At 49.4% G+C, this 12650-nt stretch overlaps 1 protein-coding gene across 1 annotated transcript in view; it reads left to right on the forward strand.

Moving 5' to 3' along the window:
• The first annotated feature begins 11136 nt into the window (after positions 1-11136).
• The window catches only part of GALNT16 (polypeptide N-acetylgalactosaminyltransferase 16), a 77411-nt gene continuing 75897 nt past the window's right edge, over positions 11137-12650 (forward strand). The window contains exon 1 of the mRNA XM_080924921.1: positions 11137-11421. Within this exon, the coding sequence (XP_080781047.1) occupies positions 11245-11421 (177 nt within the window). The 5' untranslated portion in view covers positions 11137-11244. The remainder of the gene's footprint in view (positions 11422-12650) is intronic.

The following is a 12650-nucleotide window of genomic DNA, read 5'->3' on the forward strand; positions in this document are numbered from 1 at the left end:
GCCAGGAAAAAGAGCCCTTCTCCTTCTCCCCATTCGTCTCTAGCTCCAGTATCTCTTTTTCTGTTATACTTATGTCTTCATGTCACATCTTCAGACATTAGGGCAAATAAAGGGGGGGTCAATATACCTTCGAGAGGAAGTAGTGGGGGCTGGAGAATTTAAGGTTGGGTGTATGTCTCCTTTGCTAACTCTGCTTGTCCAGGAGCTGTGGAGAAGCAGCCCCCTGCTAGAGCCCCTCAGAAGAGTCCCTGTGCAGTATGATAGCCCAGCAGAGTGCCTGCAGTCAAGTAGCTCCAGGCTGGAGAGTGGGGATGGTCCAGCAGGGGTCCAGTCCCTTCACTGGGCTCCTGTTTGTCAGGAACTGAAAGGGGAAAAAGGCACAAGGCACAAAAGGATATGCAGTACAGGACTTGCTCCCATTCCCAGGTACCCTCTTCAGAGCCATCCCTGAACATTCTAATTTCTTGAATTATTTTTTCCAGTATCTCCCTTCTAGGTCTCGTATACTCTGAAAGATTTCAGGTTCTCTTTCTCTCTCTCTTTCTTTCTTTCTTTCTTTCTTTCTTTCTTTCTTTTTTGAGTATTTGTGTGGGGGTAAATATACCAGTTCACATATGTGCAGGTTCACACGGATATCTGCACATGCATGTGAAGGTCCAAGGTTCATTCTGGGGTTCTTCCTCAATTGCTCCACCTTGTTCTTTGAGGCAGAGTCTCTCAAACCCAGACCTCCAGGGCTTGCTGTAGGGAGCCCATCTCCCTTTTCCAAGGCTAGAATTACAGGCAAAGCTGCCATGCCCCATCTGGCATTTACGTGGAGTCTGAAGCTCTGAAATCCAGTCCTCTTGGTTGCATGGCAGGCACTTTCACCACTGAGCCATCTTTCCACCTCGGGTTTCAAATGTTTGATCGAGTGTAATATTATAAATCATTAGATATATTTGTGTATGTAAGATGTTGGGGGAAATAAAACGACAAAGAAAATTGCATTCTAGCTTGGTGTGGTAATTCTTTCCAGCACAGGAAATGGTTTAAATATTAGGCAAATGAGACCTTAAAATGCTAGTCCTAGAAAAGCCGAACGCACTTGAGACAAAGTACTAATCTTCTTTTAAAGACTTACTTTATGTATGAATGCAGACCACAGATGGTTGTGGGTGCTAGGATTTGAATCCAGGTCCTTTGCAAGAGCAATACTACTCCTAACTGGTGTGCCATCTTTCTAAGCCTTCCCTTTTTGGGACTTGGGGGTGGGGGCTAGTTTTAGAGTCACAGCTGTCCTCTCGTCTCAGCCTCTCAAGTGCTGAGATTACCAATGTGCATTAACACCCACTAACAAAGTCCCATTTTAAATACAAGACGCCTAAATATGTTACTTCTCCCGGATCATCAGGCTGGTGAGGGCAGGTATCCCACTTCCCAATTCCCACGGCTCCCTCCTTTTTTAGATAGTGGTCTTTGTAAAGATAAATGATTTAGAGATAGAAGGAGAGACAATTAGACACAGACTTTATTTCTTTTTATTTTTAATAAAAAATTGTAGTTACTTAGAAGCATTCAGAATGTCAACAAAACAGCCACATTTTTTTTTTTTTTTTTTTTGCAATTACAGAGTGGTATTCAGTTAACAGAACAACAATTATCTTCGTATAAGCTGCATCAGAGACAACTAAAGATAGAAAAAAAAAAAACAAAAAACAAAAGAAAAAAAATGAAAAATAACCAAACTACTGTTCCAATAAATAACTAATTTGTGCTGTGCACCAACAAGAACCTGCTTTAAATTTCCATGCCAATGTACAACCCCCAGACTGTACCAGGAAAGGTTAGTGGCTATTGAAAATACCACCAGGGCAGGGCTATCTAAAGACATATTCAGTAGTGTGTTAACAAAAAAAGACACTGTGCAGTTTAAAAACAAATCTTACACAGCCTTACATTTCAATTTTTTTTCTTTAAAATGAGTGAGTTGTGTATAGGGGGGTTAAATGCTTTATAGACAAGAAAAAAACTGCACTAGAACCAACTTATCATCTTCATCTTCCTCTTCTTCCTCCTCTTCTTCATCCTCTTCATCTTCCTCATCATCTTCCTCTTCCTGCTTTTTCTTGCTCTTTTCAGCCTTGACGACCTCCTTTTTTGTTGCATCAGGTTTTCCTTTAGCTCTGTAGGCAGGAATATCTTTCTCGTACTTCTCCTTCAGCTTGGCGGCCTTCTTCTCATAGGGCTGCTTGTCATCGCAGAAGTGTTATTACACATCTCTCCTGGTTTCTTTTCGACATCACCAATGGATAAGCCAGGATGCTCGCCTTTGATTTTTGGGTGGTACTCAGAACAGAACAAGAAGAAGGCCAAAGGAAGCCTCTTGAGTGCATTAGGGTCCTTGAACTTCTTTTTGGTCTCCCCTTTGTGGGGGATGTAGGATTTCATTTCTCTTTAATAATGAGCCTTGTCAGCCTTTGCCCTATCTTCAAATTTCCCCTTTTCTTTAGCAGACATGGTCTTCCACCTCTCTGAGCACTTCTTGGAGAACTCTGAGAAGTTGAAGAAGCATCCGGGTGCTTCTTGTGCTCCTCCCGGCAGGTTTGTACAATGAATGCATATGAGGACATTTTGCCTCTGCTTCTTAGGCTCTCCTTTGCCCGTGTTTAGTTGATTTTCCTCCACAAGGCACAGAGTCGCCCAGTGCCTGTCCGGCTCTCGCTTGCCCCGGCGCTGTCTCTATGGAGCTCGACATACTGCAACGGCCGTGAGCACAGGCTTATTTTTTTCTTTAGTGGACAATTGTGTATCACTAATAACTAGCAATTACAGGGAAGAAATCAGTTATTTAAGGAAAAGTGTGTAGTCCAATTTTAGTTGAAAAACAGACTGCATACATCCCTGTACACATATCCATATACACAGGCACTTGGAGGGACAGGGACAACAGCCTCCTGCTGGCCTGCAGGTTGAGATCTGGGGCCAAGCAGAGGCACAGCACCTCTACCTCCACTAAGGACTACAGCCCATGGGTGTAGAAAGCAGAGGCAGGCATTTTCTTGTTGGGGATGAGGGAGAACTGTCAGTCTGGACTAAGGACAGCCTGGGAATGGACACAGGGTAGTGATGCCAAGGGAGAGAAGACATGAGTAGAAATACCTGCTGCTGCTTCTGAGCTCTGTGCACTGAGCCCCGACAGCCAGCCCAGCTAGCTGCTTACCGCCGCCAACCCCAAGGAAATGCCCCGCAATTTATAACTATTTATATTCAGATAAAATGGTATGATGCTTTTTAAAAAGTCTTTTCTCTCTGGCATCAGCTTCAGACACTGTGAGCAATTTCAGCATCCAAACCAGATTGATGAGCCTTTTGGGGGCTTTGGAGGTGGCTTCAGTGAGAGGATGCATGCAAACTGTAAATACTGGCTTGTAAAACCCTCAATTTCTCTGAATAGTGAATTCCCGGGCAGTATGGGTCTGGTGTAACATGCCTCCCGCATTAACATCATCTTCCTGTAAGGGAAGAAGAGAAATTATACTTCAAAATACCTTGGTGATCTTAGCTGGATGAGAGCTCCAAAGTATATATCAACCTCAAAGTATCCCCTGAATTTCCACTTGTAAGTTTTAAAAGACAAGCGAGACATTGATTATAGGTGTCATTGGACTCCATGAAGGCAGGCCAGGAGTGCGGGTCTCTTCACCTTGCATTCACTTTGTTCTCGGGCTGATCCCTCTGACTCTGAGCCGACGTTTATAAGGCCTAAAGCTAGCAGCCCATTCCTGTGTTCCAGCTTTTAAGAGCCCTGATAAATAATTCCTAAGAACCTGTATCTAGAGCCATGAATCGGGACATTCGACAGACTTGGGGTGGATGGCAGTCCTTTGTCTTCACTCGGGGGTCTAGAAGCCATCGTTTTCGATGTACATGGCTTGCACTGACTTTGATGTGTGTGGCCTCTGCTCATGCCTGTGCACTGGGTACGTGATCGCCACTTGGTGCTGAGTTTGCCTCTCGTGCTTCTGATTTTTCATCTCCACCTGACTGATTCACACATTCTTCCAGAGGTTAGATAGCCCCAGAGAGCTCAAATTCAATTATACATACTTCTCAGACCTCCCTGAGACTCATTTCAGTTCACGGTCCCCTTAAGCCAGAGGACTTCTCTACTAGGCAGGAAATTTATTATTATTTATTACAATATATTATATTATTCTGAAATCCTCTCTCTTACCCACGACCCATCCACAAATCCTCCGAATCTCCCTCTTTCTGTCCTGCTCTAGCCACAGACACTGCCCTAATCCAGGCTGGACACGTTGCTGGGAAGGCTACAATGTGATTGTGATCCTCCATCAGTAGTCTTCAGCCTTACACCCCATAGCTAATGTCACACTGGTTTGGTTTTGTTCGTTTGTCTTTCCAGAACATGTACGGATTTCTTATGAGGGCACAGAGGCTTGTCCTCCCCACCCCCACCCTGCCCACAACCACTGTCCTTGCCCATGGTAAGGGCATGTGTTTACCATTTCCTGTGCTCCCAGACACAGTGGGTCTGTCATCCAAGGCTCAGCTCCCAAGTGACTTTAGGATGGTGGCGATGCACCTCTGTGCTTTTATTGATCCGTATCATCTCATGATTATGTGCCTTTTCCTGCTGTTCACTCTAGAACCTCACAGAGGCTAGAACCAAATTTTATTCACTTTTGTATTCTCTAGTATCTAGATAGGACTGGCATGGTAAGTACTCAGGAAAGAAAGGAAGAGTCTAGAAACACCCCCAACAGGCAAGTAGACACTGGACACGCTATCTCAAAAGGCTACTTGACATTGTTATGAGACAGAAAATGGTGGCATGTTACTAGCCAGACTGACCCTATTCTTTTATTTGTTCAGTTACCAAACCCAGATGTCTAGTACATATGTTGAGAGATTCACCAGTGTTCTAGAAACTCACAATACCTTACAGAAAGCTCATGGCCAGGAATCCTGACGGGCCACGTGGTCTGTGAGAATCTTGGCCACTTAGCTTTCTATGGGCTGTTGAAAAGAGGCAAAGTAGAAGGTGGTAGAGTTAGGGATGTTGGAGGGCTTTGAGAAGGACTTTTTCTCTAGGACCAGTGCTGTTGACTACTGGCTTTATTAATGCACTTCTTTTTAAAACACAGTCTTTGCTGTTACTAAAGAGAATTTGACACATTTCTAATCAGCTCAAAGCCTCTGCAGCCAAATTAATTCCAAGCAACATCTGGCTCATTTCACAATTATTTTATTGTTCCACGAGTTGGGCACCAGAATGGAGGTCATTATTTCTCTAACTTTGATTAGGAAATAGCAACCCTGTCTTAGTTTGGATGACTATTGCTATGACCAAATACCATGACCAAAGTACCTTGGGGTGGAAAGGGTTTATTTGGCTTACATGTCCATGTCACTGTTTGTCACTGAAAGAAGTCAGGACAGGAACTCAAACAGGACAGGAACGTGGAGGCAGGGACTGATGCAGAGGTCGTGGATGGGTGCTGCTTACTGGCTTCTTCCTCATGGCTTGCTCAGTCTTCTTCTTATAGAAAGAACCCAGGACCACCAGCCCAGGGATGGTATCACCCACAGTGGGCGGGACTCTCCCCATCAACCATAATTAAGAAAAATGCTCTACAGGCTTGCCCATAGCAATCTTACAGAAGCAGTTTTTCCCCCAGTTAGGGTTCCCTGCTCTCAGATGATTAGCCTGTGTCAAGTTGACATCAAAATAAGTAGCATGATTGTTCCTTGTCAACTTGACATGCAATACTTTTTAAGACCTAACCTTTCCTGTTCTTGGTTCATCCCTAAGATCTGATTAGTAAATATCACAAATGTAAATACGTGTTGTAAACATACTACAGTCTTTACTAATTCAAACACTTTCAAGGTTCAGTCTCTGTAAAGCTCCAAAGTCTCCTTTAAAAATCTAAGATCTCTTTTAAAAATTCAAAGTTTCTCAACAGTGGGCAATGATTAAAAAAAATAATAAGCTAAATACTTTCTTACTTCAAGAGGGAAAAACCAGGACACAGTCAGAATCTGAACAAAGCAAAACTACATTCCAACAGTGTAAATAATTCAATGTCCAGTATCACTCACTCAGGATCCTCTGGGCTCCTCCAAGGGACTTAGCCACTTCTCCAGCTCTGCCTTCTGCAGCACACACAGCTTGTCCTTTAGGCTCCAGGGCCTGCCACAGCTGTTGCTGTTCTTGGTGGTCATCCCACGCACAGTATTGGTATCTCCAAAATGCTGGGGTCTTCTGCTACAACTGGGCTGCACTTTGACCAATAACCTCTGTTGTTCTCCCTTCATAGTGACAAACCTCATCTTTCTTTCCTGCATGATCCCTTCAGTCCTGGGTTTCCGCTGCCACTGAGGCTGCACATTCACCAGTGGCCTCTCTGGCCTCACAGTACCAAGCCTCAGTTGCTCTCATGACTCCATCATGCCTTCAAAACCAGTATCACCTGGGAGACTCTTACACTACCAAGTTTGGGTGCCAGGAGGAGGTACAACCTTGGCCACTTCTGGAAGACAGCTTCTGTGTGCTGACCCTGAGGTACCACTTCCCAGAAAGACCTCATCCCAGTGATGCTGGTCTCTTGTTAATCACAGCTGATTCTTCAGCCCTAGCTGAGCAGCATTCATTGTCCCAGGAAAACAAGGGTTTTACTTTAGCACAGTTCGGGTCCCTTGTTCATCTCAGCCGACTACTCAGCTCCAACAGACCAGAACCATAGATTCTGCAAGTCCCCGTGGAGTCCCTGCTTCCCTCAGGGCATCTGCACTGCCTCTCAATAGTCTCAATCTCTGCCCCACAGACAAGTCAACCCTCAATGGCTTTGTAGTCCAAAGTTCCAGAAGTCTTCAAAATCCTCTCCAAAACAACGTGGTCAGGTCTATCACAACAATATTCCACTGTCCTGGTACCAATTTCCAAGACCCTAAAAAATTTCTTACTCCCTTATTCTGGGACAGCAGAGTCTAACCTCTAGCTCTTGATTAGAGGACACAGCCAGCTGTTCCAGGAGAAGCAGTTAGGGGACTCATTACCTTGACTTACCCCTGTCCCCACAACGAGTCCCCCTCTGGATTCTAGTCCTTCAAGTGTTTGACTTAGGGAGGTAAACATACCAGTGACCCATCCCTTTTTTGCTCCATTTTTCTTTTTTTCACTGACAACTATTTGATAAGCGTGTTTTGTGAACCATTCCTATACGCACTATTCTAAGCACAGGGCAAACTGTGGTGAACACATAAGAATCTATGAGGCAAGATGGCTCAGGGAGTATGGACACTTGCCACCACAGTGGACAATCGGAGTTCCATTCTCAGAACTCACATGGTGGGAAGAGAACCAACTCCTACATGTTGTCTTCTGACTTCCACATGTGCACCATGACATGTGTGGGGCCCCACTCCCGGCCACATTAGTAAGTGTGTGGAAAAGAAAAAAAAAATCAGTAAAGGGCCAAGGAGATGACAAAGGACTGTTGATCAAAGGACTTGCTGAATCCTGGAATCCAAGTCAAAAGGGGGGATGTATAATCCCAGCTCTTCTACAGAGCGATGGGAAGCAGATACAGGCGATTTGCCAGGAAGCTGGAGGCCAGCTAGCCTGAAGTATGCTGCTCAGCAGCAAAACTCAGAGACCCTGCCTCAAACTAGAGAGAGCTGGCTCTCAAACAGTTGTTCTCTGGTCTCCACATATGCACCACCATGGGGTGTGTGTGTGTGTGTGTGTGTGTGTGAGAGAGAGAGAGAGAGAGAGAGAGAGAGAGAGAGAGAGAGAGAGAGACTGTGATTTCATGAGGTTTACACTCCAGTGGTAGAAACTAATAAAAGCCATTGTCAGGCCAACAGGAGACAGGGGATGGTAAGACTGGAATCCTTTCAAAGAGCCAGGTCTTCCCCATCTGCAATGGTTTTCAGAAGCTCAGCATCCACCTTTTCCTTAGGTGTGTTGAGGGTGGCTCTCTGATAGTGGCTGACTGCTGACCTTCAAGTGGGTCTCATCACTGTGGAGGGGGAGGACATAGGGATAAGGATTCTGAGATTCCGTGTAGGGCTGTGTGTTATGTGCTCACGTTGGTCTGTGCGTCCAGCTTTCTTTCTTGCTCAGAGCAGACAGTTGTGCTGGGAAGAGGGTGGGGTTGAACCAAGTTCTCACACCTATCTTCTGGACTTCCCACACCAAAGCAGACTGGAGAAGAGGCTTCTGAGAGGGCCTGCCTCTTAAAGGTAATGAGCCTAGAGAGGCCAGCTTAGCAGAAGCTCTGGAAGAGGCAGCTATTCAGCTGTGGGGCAAGGCACTCTGTCCTCGTGGTAATGTTTGATGTGGCTGGAGAAGCCATTCTGGGGTCTGTTCTTGGCAGCAGTGGTAAGCCCCCTTTGCATGTGCCCTGGACAGGCTTTAGGGAGTCTGAGGTGGGAAGAGCATGTTCCTGTGGGGTGGATCTGCAGAGTCCTGGGTGAGCTTCTCTCTCTCTCCCCTTTAGTATTTCATCCCATCTTTCCCAGCGATCCTGCAAGCAGTTGGCGCCACCTCGTAGGTAACAGTTAACACGGAGTATACCTGTCCTGCCCCAGCAGCAGAGGCTCGTGCTGATCCAGACCCCCTCTGTTGCACACTCATCCCAGTCTCCACCCAGATGCACAGGACCTCACAGAGCTCCGAGGTCCCTGTGAACCCTTTGCAGGGACATTTCGCTCAGCTCTTTGGTATCTGTAGAAGAGATGAATTGTGTCGGAGAGAATGCCAAATGGTGCAAGATGTCTAAGGTACTAGAAGCTGGAAATGGCTGTGCAGGAGTAGACCCATCCCTCCATATCCCTCCTTTTACCCAGGAGAAAACAGACTGTGGGTGGAAATGATGTCCCTACACAAACAGCCCCTGTACTGGTTGCAGGTCTCCTGCCAGTGTGAGGTTTATCATATCTCATCTCAGTGTGGGAGCTCTGCAAGGCATATATGCAGGGCTGGCAGGGTGCACCACCTGGACGCCTCAAATAACCTGTGGCCATCAAGGTTACTCTCAGTGTTTTCAGAGTTCAGGGACTATGAGGAACGTGCAAGTCTCCAAGGATGGCTTTAACGCTATGCTGCCCGGATCTACTCCCAGCACCAGCTGGGAAACCCCAGGGAAGGCTGGGCTCACTTCAGAGCCATTCTGGATTTGATCCTGGAAGGAGGATCAGAAGCTGCAGCTGAGGTGGCAGCTGAGTCCCTTCCCTGTCTAGATTGTGCATGGTGAAGGGGACATAGTCAACCTTCATGTCAACTCACTGTCAAGTGAAACCATTACTTCCAGGTCCAGGGAAGTGCCCACCTAAGGACGGACTGGTTGTGCTAGGAAGGCTAGCCATCAACGCTTCTCTGTGGTAGTCCTGGTGCAGGGACAGTCTTCTCTGTCCCTTTGTCCTGTGAGGCCTGAGGAGTAAGTGGTAACACTAGTAGAAACTCTGCTAAATCCCATCTTCTCCTCTCCTTCCTCCTCCCCTTCCTCTTTGTGTTTTCCTATAGGAAACACTGGGATTTTCCTTGTCAAGCTTGTATGAGGGTTCTGAAGATAACAGGAAAAACACTATCTCATTTCACTTGTGTGTCTCCTGGAGATGCTGATGTGGGAGGCAGAACGTGCTGCTATGATCTCATTACTGGCTTTATTCTCCAGACGGGTTCATTCACAAGCCTGACCTGTCTTGGATTTTCTGAAGAGCCTACCTACCTGACATCATCTCAAAAAGCACCACCCTGTCCACTACACTCCTGGCGTTCAAGATCTTCCAGAATCCAGACTTGCCGGGCCTGGCCAGTCTCAGCTCACACCAGGTCTTTGCTCTCAGCTCTCAGGAGGTATTATCCTCAGGACCTTGGCTGTCGCTGCCCTTTCCTCGCTCTTCTCTGCCATTTTAGGATTTCCCTTCCTTCCTCCCGATGTATCCACCTACTCTGGGAAGCCTTCCTAAAGACCACTTTGCAAGGAATTTCCAGGAATCATTTCTACAGCTCTTTCGTTACTGAAGAACGGTTTGCAATAAATTATTTCTTCCTCCGCCGCACCGACTTTGGTATCTCACAGCTCAGAGTGTCTTCCTTTGCCTGACAGGCCCTAGCCCGCCCTATCTTTTGCCTGGAGCTTGAATTATTCACACCTGCTTTTCACCTCTCACCGACTTCAGGGCCTCCGCAGAGTCAGAATCTCAATAACGTCTATCCTGTCTCACCAGCTTATTTTGCACTTTGTCAGAAAAGTGTCAGGGAGCTTTTAGACAGGGTTCTGCCCACTAATCGAACCCTTTGACCCGGCCTCTCTGGCCTCCCTTCATTCTGACGGAACGGTGATGACGCCTCAGGACAGTTCAGGGAACTGCGAAGCTGGGGTGGATGGGAGCTACCCGGGCTAATGAAAGGTGTCCAACGACTTCATCCCTGTGTTTGCAAGGGTTGTATGGCAGCGCAGTTTTACCTCGCTCTCCAGAGTGTCAAGTGCATCAGCTTCCAACTCCCCACCCCCTTGGGCCACCGAGGTGGATGGGAATCCTGGGTCTCCGAGAAGGATTCCGTTACAAAGTCAAGACTGCCTCCTTGCCAGCCTTGCCCCCTCCGAAGGACTCTCTGAACACACCTTGAACCCCCGTGCCAGAGCTCAGTTCACAGCGCCGCCCGGAACTGCAGCTACGCGACTCGGGGCCAAGGCCAGGGGTCGCGCTGGTGACTCAGGGCCGCTCAGCCGAGGGGTAGGTGTGGATAGAGAGACGGACTAGGGCCGCGCGGGGTCAGTGGACCGGCGAGAGGTAGCAGAGCGTTGGAAGCAGAGACCAGTTCTGGCCCATCGCCATTCTGAACGGCGTCTGTCTCTCCGAGACCCGGGATGCGGGAGGAAGGCCCGCGCTACTTCCCAGCGGGCGCGCTCTTTAGCGAGTGTGCAGCGGCCCGGGCTGCCCGCGGCGTCTGGAGCGCAGAGCCAGCTAGGCGCGCGAATGAATGAGCGCCCGGGGCCGCGCGCGCTCGGGGCTGAAGGGCATTAGGACCGTGAGGATCGCTCTGCGCTCCTGTCTCTTCCTATCACCCCCCCCGCCCCCCAACCACCACCTCTCTCTTTTTTCTGCTCCGCAGGACTGAGCAGCCGGGCGCAAGCGATAACAAACGGCTGGGGCAGCAAGCTCCACTGCCCCGGCTCTGAGAGCACGCCGGTCCCGGGCCCCACGCGGGGCGCCCGTCCGCCCACCATGAGGAAGATCCGCGCCAATGCCATCGCCATCCTGACCGTAGCCTGGATCCTGGGCACTTTCTACTACTTATGGCAGGACAATCGAGCCCATGCAGCATCCTCCGGCGGCCGCAGCGCTCAGAGGGCGGGCGGGAGACCGGAGCAGCTCCGCGAGGACCGCACCATTCCGCTCATTGTGAGTACGCTCTGCGCACCGGGTGAGCGGCGGGCCGGGGAGCCTCGGCGCGCGTCCTGCCCTTCGCTGTTAGCGGAGGTTCGCGGGGGCCCGGCCGGGGGCTGCGTGCCCGGAGCGCTGTTCAGGCTTTGTATATGTTGGAGAATTCCTGCTCGTTGTTATGGCAACCTGTGCCGGCCCGGAGGGGCCAGGGTGCTTGGATGCAGAGAGGGTGACAGCATGTGGGGGCAGGGAGAAAGTGCTGCAAGTTTGGTGGGCCCGGCGTGCGCGCGCGACTGGGAACGTGGCGGCTCTCGCGGCCCCGCGCCGCCGGGTCTGGGGACTAGGGGGCTGCGGGCGCCTCGCCATCCCCGGGAGGCGGCTGGCCCTTAGAGTGCAGCGAGCGGGTGGTAGAGCAGAGCTCAGCAAGAGCGCGTAGGTGGCGGTGCGCACCGGGTCTCCAACCTCAGGGTAAAGAACGCCGGGTGGCGGCGTGGGTAGGGAAGGGTCGCTGAGCGCTGCCCTTGGCTTATTGGCTTCACATCCCAGATCAACTTGGACCAGTTTCTTCGTCTGTGATCCTTCCCTTCCCCAAAGGTGTTTTCTGGCTCCCCAGGGGTGTCATAAGCGCTCTTCCCCTCCATCACTAGGGTCTGCAGTTGAAGGGGACTGTGTCTGCGCCTGGGCTGAGCAATTCCCTCTCCCGAGATCACCCTTCTGACATCTGAGCGAGTCGGAGAAACAAAAGCGGTGGTAGCGCTCCAGGAGCTACAGCAGAGCTGGGGCGAGGGCTTGGGGGGGCGGACTAAGCTGTACAGTAGACCCTGGAGGGGGGCTAGCTGAGCCTGTAGGGGGCGTCCTGTCTACACTTTCACCTGGTCAGCTGGTGATGATTTCCTGTGGCCAGGCCCAGCACCTGTTGAGGAAAGAGGCTAGGGGACCCTTTGAGAGAACTGGGGTGGGAGCATTCTTTCGTAGGGGGCAGGAAAACCTCTTGGGGCACACTAGCTGGTCAGAGACAGCTTGGGACGTCCACCAGGACCAGAAAGAAGAGCAAAGAACCAGGGAGGTGTGTGTGTGTGTGTGTGTGTGTCTGTCTGTCTGTCTGTCTGTCTGTCTGTGTCCTCCTTTGGTAGGTGCAAGTGCAAGGTCAGGGGCGCTGACACCTGTATCCTGTAGTATACAGGGTGTTGTGGTGAAACCCAAGAATATGAAGATGGTCCTGTAGATACCCTCTCATGGCTCTGTCC

Source organism: Micromys minutus (assembly GCF_963924665.1).
Source record: "Micromys minutus genome assembly, chromosome: 1".
Lineage (NCBI taxonomy): Eukaryota > Metazoa > Chordata > Mammalia > Rodentia > Muridae > Micromys > Micromys minutus.